Here is an 11250-nt window from a genome sequence, read left to right as displayed (position 1 = left end):
GTCAAGCAATTAGTGTGCATCTTCTGATGCTTAACAACTTATTCAACCTCATCGATGACTGCGGTGGTGGTGAAGACAACCACAATTAATATCCTCATTGTTATTAGTGTGAGCATTCACTCAGCAGAAAGCAGAGGGATTCTTTCTGAAGCACTCCAGTTGAGTGTTTTGCTAAATGGCGGAACCCTACTCAGAATAGGAGCCATAAACTTTGTTCACGCCCTAAGCAACCAACCACTCTTCACACCGGCTGTGTCAAAGAACGGTTTATTGGATGTAGACTTGAATCCCAGTTGGGGATTAACCCTAAAGTACTAAATCTGAATTGCTAAATATCTACCTGTAGCTAATTAGTAAATATGCACCATGCCTGGTATGTAGAATACTGTAAACTGGGCAAGTGGGAGCTAAAATGTAAAAATAATGTGCAAGGACACTGAGGGCAAAACAGCAGATCCCGTTCCCTCCCAGCCACCAGCTGTGATCACATCTGTGTGGATCAAATGGAAATATGAAATGAAGTCTGAACCAAGCCACGCAGATCCTACACAAGGTGACGCGACCATACATCTTATACCCAAAGTGCACCTCTTGTTCCCGTCTCCTCCCACCCTAAAAGAAGAAAAAGTCTTGCCGTTTCAATAAATTACAAAATGTGGCTTTAATTTACAGTACTTACCTCTGCAGCTGCTGCCTCCAGCTTTTCTCTGAAAAGGCACTGTTCGGTTTTCAGACACTCTGCCTGTTTTAAGTACAGAACAGATTAAAGGACATTGTTAATAATGCTTGAAAGTAACACTCAGAGTAACACCTTCTGGCTCAATACATAATGCCCAGAGAACAATTAGTGTGGGTGTTGCTTGCTGGTTATGGGAATTGCGTGTTGCTAACTCCACTCCATGCCACTCTAACAAAGGGACCGCGTCATGCCACCCCTACTTTGTGTCCAAATTGTTCTTGGAGTGCCCCCAACTACGTTCTCAATACATCCAAATGTTCCTCCTCATTCTCCACACGTGATATTCCCCTGCTTTATTCTCACTGTGCGATGCAGGGTAGCTGCTTATTTTGCATAAGCATTTTTCTCCCAGTGCCTGTACCTTCTTCTGGAAGAATTGGGAAAGAGAGAGAAAAAAAAAAAAAAACCAATCACAGTGTATGATGAGCTAACTCATTGCAAAATGGGCCAATTTCTCGAGCGCATGAATTTTTCATAATTTGGGCCGGCCGGCTCCATTGTGGAAAACGGGACTGCCCTGAAAGAGCTCAGCCATTCCTGAGGGTGCGTTCCCTGTCTCCGTCACTCGCGCCACAAGCATAATCAACACAACAAAAGCAGAGAGGCAGGCCAGGAGCGGGCTGGGAGCGGGCTGATGAGCTGATCAGCGCTAAACTGCTAGCCTCTCTGCGTGCTGGGACTGTGCCTTTCAGAGCTGTTAAGGACCTCTATTCCTGCAGCACATAAAGTAACACATTAATTCAGCATTAATTATAGAACATGTCAAACTGCATTTCAGTCAAAGCTTCCCCAGTCTCCCGAGCATTCTTAATGACAGTAATTACCAGTCATAAAAAAAAAGACTCATCTAAAATTAACATTTCTCTTTTGCCTCGATAGGAAAATGTAAATAGGGGAGCAGTACAGATGTTATGATTAGGAGAAATTACACATCTTTCTTTTGTTTCCATGTGTGTCATGGTGAACAATGATAACTTGACAAAAGCGGTGGAGGTTTAATTTCTCCAAGGAGAGTAATGCAGAATGAACCTGCTTAACATTTAGATTGTTTCTCCCTCTTTCTCTTTTTTATAGATAGCTGTCGCACTGTAACCTCAATATAGGCACGGAACCAAGGACCTAAAGGAGACAAAATGCTGCCTCTAAAGAAATGTGCCTAAAGGAATAAAAAAATAAAAAATAAAAAAATATATAAATGCACAAACAGACAAGCATAAGCACATACACACGCAGGGACAGACATGTACACACATATAGACACATACAAACACATAGTCCATACTGTATATACACTTACACTGTAATAACTGCATTGTTTGGTAGTACACTTGTAAGGTAACACAATTTACCTATAGTGAACTGACTAATGTGAGTAATTTCATGTATGGGTTATGATTTCATAGGCAAGCCCCGTAATATCAGCTCATAACCATGGCTAAAGCACCCAATACTGCACTGAATGCACAAAAATAGGATTCAAACAAATGGCCATACTTCATTCAGCTTTATGTTTCCATGGCCCATTAAATATCGGTGTGCTCAAGAACATTTTTGAAACAAAGCTGAGGAGTGCTACGGGCAAGGTACCCAGATTTCAATTCCATTATTGGCTTTCTCCAGCTCACCATTATGAATAACAGAGCGCTGAAATATGCAAGCGACTTTCACACCTCGACAGCTTAAAGGGAGAAGAGCTGCGTGCCGCACATTCTTCTACACGCTTATCCAATGCAGATGTTACGTCTCCTAATGAAATTAACCGCAGCGCACGCTGTGGGGTTGCCTGAACGCTCGGCACCTTGGATAAAAAGGCGCCCACCTGAAACCCTGAAACCGCCGAGGTCCTCCAAACGCATTTCTCCGGGAAATATAAGGAGACAAACTTTTGGAGGGAGGATTTTCAGGACAGCCATTTGGCTTATTAATAATTTGCTGATTTTCCTCTCTCCCGCCCCCACCCCATCCTCCCCCTCACCCTGCCCCAGCGAGCTTATATTATCTGGTCACATCCGCAGTGGGAGCACAAAGATATTTAATAAAGGCTGCTGTTGGTAATCCTCTCTGATTACCTCTAACCTTCCAGCTATAGCACGCTGCGTGCACTGCTTGCTCAGAAGGACATCACACTGTCACCTGCTATAATGTTTGACAGCTTATTCTGCCGCATCAAGCCGGCGCAAAATTACTTTTTCCAAATCCATTCCTGGTTAATAACCAAAGGCAATAACAGCTTTCCGTATGCGCAAGTACACAGACAGGCGAAATGAAACAGCGGAGGGGAAAAAGATTAAAGGGAGGCGATTATGAGAGAGAGATCACGCATGCACACATACACACGGAGGGAGGAGAAAGGAAAAGGAAGGAGGGGGGAGGAGAGAAAGAAACAAAAACACCCTAGTCTTGCGGTTCGCTACAATGTTTCAATTATAATACCACGCAGAGAGCACTACATACCACTTTAGAAAAACCCACTCCGCTTTTCCGAGAAACACAGGGGAACATTGCCATTGTGTTTATACGCCGTGCTTTCTTAGTCTATTTCAAACAGATCAACATTTCAAATTTTCTTTTCCAGCGCGTTTGCACGGCTCCCTGGGGAGGTTGGGAGACAATGCCTTAAAAAAAAAAAAAAAATGCAAGCGTATTATAATTCTCTTTTCCACTATGGCACACTCTAGGTGGAATATATTGATTAGCAGATCCTTGTGCCTTCCCCTCTCAATATTCTAAAATTTCATCTGACGTTCTGTTATGGTGGAGGGAAGGATCAATAGGCTTCTGAGATGTATTCAAATTTGTATTATTTCAAACATTACTTGTGGTTTTCATCAAAGGAATAATTAATTCCTCAGTCACGGTCTTCAAAGGTATTGACACCTCTCCCACACTTTACATTATTCTCAAACTAAACATAATGGATGCTCTGCTCTTCACTTTTCTGGAGTGCATTAAACAAAAAAGATTTAACAACAGGCAGTGCAGCATAGTTAATTCAAGCTAAAATGTGTCAAATAGCATAAAATATACATCGATTCACAAAACTGATACCACACTATAGAGTAGACATCAGCAATCCTAAACATATGGACTGATGAGATCATCATATGTATGAGTTACCAATAGTGCTGTGTACTGTCCTAATCTAGAGCCTGGGGCCAGGGTAGTTAAGACCTGACCTTTCAAAAGAAATACCGTACAGCATGACGTAATTCAGTAGCCAGTAATACAGAAATGAGTATGTTTGTTCCGTGGGAATGTTTCTCACCAGAACAGAGGCCAGGCTTTGGAAAATGAAGCACTGTGCACTGTCTCTGATCTCAATGTTACCACTCAGTGCCTTTTGCCACTGTGACTTCACATTAGAGCGTTGGACAATATGACTCCAGATGTTAAGTCTTCTGCCGAATGGTAGAACTTGATCTACCAACACTCCACAAACTGCCTTGTAAACTCAGACACAACCCCCCCCGCCCCCAAGATTGCTCCTTCCACAGTGATTTGTGTCATTTTATTTAAGTCAGATGGAATATTCCACATCTGGGGGGATTACAATGCCGAATGAGATGAATGGAGGATGATATCTATAGACAACCGTGGTGATGTTTAAATAAAGCCCGGCTCTTGTATGATATGTCAGCTCCTGGTACCAGGCAATCAGAGATTAGCAGCAGGAAACTAAATGCAATTCTCTCAGAAATAAGAGGCGTCATCCCAAGGCCTCATCAGCATGAAGCTTGGGCTTCTGCATTATAATAATCCCAAAACACAGAAACGGAGAGAAGAGTACCACAGCGAGACTGAAGGCTTAGTTGTGAAGAGAGCTGTCCATGCTGCTGCTTGGCCTGCACAGTGGAAAGATGGGACACTAAACATCTGGGCCGCCAAGAGACACTGTCTTTCTGATAATGGCAGGTAGTGTACTATATGCACACCTGACACTTCTCCAAAAGGTGTGCACATTTTCTTCAAGGACTTTATTATTACAAAAAACACAAACTTGATTATTTACTGTATCCCTCTCTAAAACTTTTAGTAACAGAAAAAAAGCAAGCTACAATGGGCCACAGGGTCTTCAACACAGGGTGCACTAAGAGTATGTAACAGCGTATGTGCAGCCTGTTTCAGCTACTCACGTTTGATTAATAAATACTTTGAAAATTAGGGTAATACCAACATATATTGTTAAACATCATGTAAAACATTTACTGTTCCTGACTAATTAAAACACCCTAAGGGTCCAACGTCATTTAAATATGCATATTCATCACTAAGAGGTTCTGAATTAAATATCTACTTTTGTCGAGTAGAAAAATTATGAAACAAGTTCATCATATTCTTAGCAATTTCTCTGCTTCCCTAATGGGAATGGCAGCAGTGCTGGTGTCCACTGGAGCACAGGAGATTCCTGATTAATAATACTAATGGATATTTTAATTGAAGCAGCACACGTAACCATTTCACGGTGTATAAAACCAGACTACTATTGCCTTAATGACATTTGTTCAATGATAAATCATGAATACTACTCTGCGGGGTAAATGAGCTATGTTTATAGAACCACAACAACCAATATTTGGAGCACATAAAGTATCGAGTCCTGGAGCTCTTTTGGATAAACCCAGCCCTTGCCGATTGGATTCTGAATCTTCCTGCAGTGATTGGTCTTGGAAATTGTTTCACAGAAGAGCTAGTCAGATGGTCCATATACTGACTTAAAGCAGATGGACCAGATGTGGTTAGTCCAAGGATTATGCTCAGACCTGTTATATTTCCAGTATAGAAAGTCATAAAAATCAGGTGTACTGGACCTGAATAATCTCAGACCTCTGAAATAGCATGGCAAGTTATGCAGATGTTTGAAAGGAGTACCCTGAGGCAAGCTGGAACTTGTGCTGGAGGCTTACCCGTTTCAGATGGCACTTAAGATGCTATCTGCCTTCAGAAGGCACGTACACCATTTTTTAACTTCTACAGTGCAATGAACACAATTCAACAATATGTGGAGAAGACGCTTGGTGCAGCTGCTGCAGGCAATTAATATTCTCTCAGGAATGAATAAGTCATATTCTGTCATGTCCTATACTGTATTATACTTTTGCCAAGGAAGAATGTTAAGTGGACTGCAAAGCATGCCGGTCAGTCTCAATAACCCAAGGATTCCTCCCTACAGTACCCTTCACTTGCACAATACTGTAGGTTCCTGAAAGACTTCAGAGCCACAACAAATGTGAATGTCCACATTCATGAAGGTGGAGGAAATCCAGCCAAGGTTTTCTTTCCTCCCAGGTACTTAACTGAACAATTAGTGCTCCTGCTTGATCCGACCATCTTCACACCTGACTCCAGGCTAAGGAAGGGTGAAAACCCAACAGTTCTCAGCCCTTGAGGATCGTGATTTGAGCATCGAGGGAGAGAGCTTAAGGACTTTCATATTTCTCCGGTCAATGTATTGTGTGCCGCGGGTCAAATAGACATGGTTAAAATGGACATGACTAACCTCACTAATCATTCATTAGGTTTTTTAGGACAGTAGGTGCAGTGTATTTTAAACCAGATGCTTCCTCTATGGTTGCAGAAGAAGCTTGGTGGAAAAACACACATCCAGATAACATATCGTTCCTAGATAACATAATGAATAATTAGCAAGCTCAGTCATGTGTGCTTAAACCACTCCGTTGCTAAGAGGAAAGCCAACGGTTCTATCAAGATGGTGAATAGTTTGGTTTGGAGCCAAAATCCTGAAGAGACTACTGTATGGCCCTTCATGATTTTGGTTGGATCAGCCTTGATCTAGAGTACACCAGGGTTTCTATACCTTCCTCAATCTTCTAACCTTCTTTCATACATTACAGCAGGAACAGACCCTGCATAATGTAGACATACATGAACACATACAGAACCATGTATAAGACCGTTTATTTTGGAACAAAACACATTGTTTAAAATAAACAATATTGCTGGCTAGCTGATCAATCATTCTATCTTTCGATTAGATCTGTATATACAGCAGCAAATATTTTATTTGCGGCACATTCTACAATTCACTGTTATTCTCAAGGGTACAGCTACATATTTTTACATTTTTACAACATTCTGGAAAGTCCTCTGAAGAAAAGCAGAGTGTGGACACAATGCAAGTTGAAGCTCTCTAGATGCAGGTTGCTAACTGACTGTGGTAGGAGAAGTCAACAATCAGAATGCAGTGTCCAGACACACCTGAGTCCAGACACAAACTGTTCCCTCAACCAGCAAGTAACATTGGAGAAAAGAAAACAAGACAAATGGTTATTTGCCTTTAAATGAGATGGGGAACAACATAAGCACTTCTTGGAAGCGTTTGGAGACCAACTGTTTTTTTCCTGCTCATAACTCCAACTGTCTGGAGCAACAGCAGGCTCACCTCAGTGAGCCAAAACAGAAACCATGAAAGAAAGAATAACAAAGAAATAATAATCTTCTCTTGGAGAGACACAGCAAAATAACCAGCAACATAATACAAAAAATGAATTAAATTGGTTGTGCCACCAATGCAGAACTTCCCTGTAGCTTGGGCTGCTGTACTGCTGAGACCGCTGTACTGCTGAGAACACACACTGACAAATAGCGATTGCCCTGCCTACTTAGAGTGTGTGCCATGGGCCAATTGACTTTGTAAAGCCATATCTTCACCTAAACATATTTCAATAAGCATGGGGTTTTAATTTAGGCCTAATACTAAAAATAGTATAAAAAAATTTTTTTGAGGTCAATAAAAAAGAAATACAGTTTTCCCACCAATCTAAATTTTACAATTGACATGGAATTACCCCTTTCTTGGATAGTCCCCTACCAACGTATTTGACTTCATCATCCCCATAAATCCATAATCCATACTGGCAGTCTTCAAATGAGCCTTGACTGCAGCTTCCTGTTCAACACTGCTCAAAGTCAGCACCACAGAAGTAAATCTGAACAGAGAGGTATTTTCTCTGGCACGTAGTGGGAGACCGTAAATAGATGGGCATCCATTTTGCTCAGTAGTTTGGATCCTAGAGAGCTAAACCTTACCTTTGCTTCCACTTCATCCTTTAGCAAAGATCGTTCCTGCTGAAGGCTAGCGATGGACTCTTCCGCTCTCTGGAGGTCCTCCTTACAGGCAGTCAATGAGTCAGTGGCCTCTTGCAGATCAGCTTTCTGCTTCGTCAATGAGTCTTCATAACACCTCGCCTAAAAAAGAACAATAAAATAAGATATAGACTGAGCTGGAAGGTTAAGTTTACAAAAACTTTTCACTTAAAGTAGGCTTACAGGGATGTGTAGATTGTGCAATGCTTCCTCACGTTGTACACTAGTCTATTGTTCGGTTACACACTGTTCTGGAACATCATGCCTGTTGTCGCGGTAATGGGGGGGGGGACACTGTGTTAACAACACACAAATGGTTGTTCAGCTCCGTGTCTGAGACAGATGACATGATTCAAGGATGGATTTGCGGTGAGAGAAAGAAAGAAAAGAAAGAAAAAGATTATTGGTCGCCGCTGTAACCATCTCGCTGTGCCCCTTGTGTGTCACACAATGGCTACTGGCCTGAAAGTCACACATTTTGAGCACTTGTGCTAGCAACATCTATATCTGAAATAAGTTTCCAGACTGAAACATCCATTCTTTTGTAGTATTTCATTATTTTTCCAGTGTCTTTCTTGTGCCTCTTCAGTGCAGTGCTTTCTGTTTTTCAGTTGCTGCTAGGCCCAAATTGGACGCTGTTAGATGAGATTCAGCTTCCCGGAACTTCTCCAGCCCGGCATCTGTATTTTTCTTGGATCTCTGAGATTTCATCCTCCAGTCTAAAAAACACGCCTCTCCCCATCTTTCAACTGCGGACACTGATACCCCTTTTAAATAGCCGGTGAAAAGCCCCTATTTTCCTTGTCTACCTTCTCAAATGAACCACAGGAGCCATGGCTAATGAGCTGCGTGGGATGGGAGCAGGGCCAGAGCAGATGAAGAAACTTCACAATGTTGTTGAAACAGCAGGGTTCCATGTAGGGGGGATTGTGCTGTACGTGCAATCTCTTCACTTAACATTACATTATGGCCTTACTGAAAACCAGACCAGAAATACCTTTAACTTGAATAAAGTACAACTAATCCGCAAGATTTTGTTTCCAACCAAGATATGGAACTCGCAAATAACCTTCCTACTAATGAACAACTAAAAAAGATACATTGGAACAATGTGTGGTTCACAAGCAGACCAATTAAGTCCATTTATGCTCCAATAAAACAAGATTTGTAGGTATTTCAAACCCTTTAAAATGTTCTCCTTCAGTGTATAAGCATTTGATAACCATTTAGATTGCATTTATAATATTCAAAACAATTACATAGCCTGGAAACATATAGCCGTTTTACCGTTCCTTACACTGTATCCTTACATACAATGACAGACTGCTAGGCCATTTTGTGGACCATTTGCTGGCCTATGGTTGGTTCATTTGTGGTAATATCCACACACATACATCAGAAACCACATTTAAGCAGCCGAATAATTAAAATATTACTGTTTCAATTACGAATAAATGAGCATCATTTTTTTTTTTTGTAGGATTTCAAAGTCAAGCTGCAAAACGTCCATCTTCTGGGGTAATTCTGAAATAATTTAGCCACACTCAAAATCCACTTATACCATACATCAAGTAATGGCTTTGACCTCAGCAGATGAGGCCATTTCAAAGCCAATTTCCTTTGGATTCATCAAGCTTGACCATTTCTGTGCTCATAATAATCCTCAGGCAGGTTGCCTCCATATTCCACCTCAGAGGGATAAAGAAGCTAATGCCCCATAGAGGAACATTACTGCAAGAACAAAGCCTGGCAGAGATTCACCCTGCAACGTGGCTATTCAAATCTTTCAAGAGCATTACCCTGTAACACATTATTATTATCATTATTATTATTAATAATAAAAAAACATGACTTCATATACACTCAGTGAGCACATTATTATATATTTATTAGACTTATTAAGTCTTCTGCTGCTGTAGTCTATCCACTTAAGAGGTTTGATGCGTTGTGTGTTCAGAGAGGCTCTTCTGCATACCACCGTTGTAATGTGTAGTTATTTGTGTTGTCTGGCACCAATAATCATTCCACGGTCAAAGACCACAATTTTTCCCCATTCTCTTGGTTGATGTGAACGTGAACTGAAGTTCCTGACCCGTATCTGTAAGATTTTATGCATTGCACTGCTACCAAATGATTGACTGATTAGATAATCGTATGAATAGCTAGGTGTACCAAATAAAGTGCTCAGTGAGTGTATATCTTCACATGTTGACTTATACTGGTATGGATAAAGGTGACGGTGAAATTATTGGTGACACTAATTCTTTGCCCCTTATTGCCTCATTCTAACCAATATAGGTTTTTTTGCATACTATATATTTCCATTTGTTTTGTGTATCTAATGCACACTGCTCAATGGCTTATCTGGGGAATTTTGTGCACGGTGCACACCTTAGCGTCACACATTCTGTGCGTGCCTTTTACCCAAAGTACTCACCTTAGCACCGCACAAGCACACATGAACACATTATATTCTGCATACTTTCAGCTCTTTCCATTTAGAGGACTCAGTCTTCACTGAACAATGAGAATGCGCAATAGTGTGGCTTCAGTAGGAGGCGGAAGGGAAATGTCAGAGATTTAAAAACAAGACCACTGGATGAAAAGACCCATTTTACTCAAAATATAAAACCTTGTATACAGAATGGGGGGTTTGCAATACACAAATGGCATTCAACAGCTCCGGGAACACAATCCCAAGGCAGTGTGCGACTTGCTGGGATGTTCCAAGGATTTGGAAGAATTTAGGGACAGCGCAAACCTTCGGAGAAAAGCTCATTGGTGCTGCAGCATCCGTTGTGCATTATGTGGCCATCATTACACAGACAAATAGCCGTTTTAATGCGGTCTTATAGAAACCATTAAAATGGAGCACACAGAGTGCTTCCTGTTTTGTTATGCTTGCCATGTAGTGTATTCATATTGTATTGTAATGTTACACTTAAATACAGAAGAAAAAAATGTTCTCTTGCAATTAAAATGTACTATAGTTTGAGTTCCCCTGCCCAATGAAAGTTGTATGGTTTATGGAGGTTTATCGGCCATTTTTTGATGGATTTTTATGTTCGGTCAACTGAAATGCATTCTGAAGTGAGCAATCAAACATTTTGTGTTTGCATTACCTTGTGGTTGCATTAAACTTTTATTTTTCATTTTCAAGTGCATTTCAATGCCAAAATGCTATGCCTCTGCATCTAAATGCACTTTATCCCACGCCTGGTTTTAACTGCCGCTTACATGCCATTACGCACCCACAGAACAACAAAAATACACGGGTGGTTGGAAGCTTGATAGTCATTTTATCATGACTGAGAACATTCCATTAAAAGAAGATCATCACCATATATATATTCCGATTGTGCTTTTACTGCTTCACAAATCAGGCAAAAAAAATTAAATAAAAAAAA

The 11250-nt window shown here is 40.9% G+C and overlaps 1 protein-coding gene across 3 annotated transcripts in view; it reads right to left on the bottom strand.

The window, feature by feature from the left end:
- LOC133125794 (myosin-16-like) overlaps window positions 1–11250 on the bottom strand; it is a 123020-nt gene that overhangs the window by 23288 nt on the left and 88482 nt on the right. For all 3 annotated transcript variants that reach the window (XM_061237406.1, XM_061237407.1, XM_061237408.1), the window contains 2 exons: window positions 7787–7945; window positions 680–742 (listed from right to left, as the gene is read on the bottom strand). In XM_061237406.1, the coding sequence (XP_061093390.1) occupies window positions 680–742; window positions 7787–7945 (222 nt within the window). The remainder of the gene's footprint in view (window positions 1–679; window positions 743–7786; window positions 7946–11250) is intronic.

This window comes from Conger conger, chromosome 4 (assembly GCF_963514075.1).
Source record: "Conger conger chromosome 4, fConCon1.1, whole genome shotgun sequence".
In the NCBI taxonomy this organism is placed as follows: Eukaryota; Metazoa; Chordata; class Actinopteri; order Anguilliformes; family Congridae; genus Conger; species Conger conger.
Note: the sequence above shows the minus strand (reverse complement) of the source record. Positions and strands in the feature narration are given on the sequence as shown.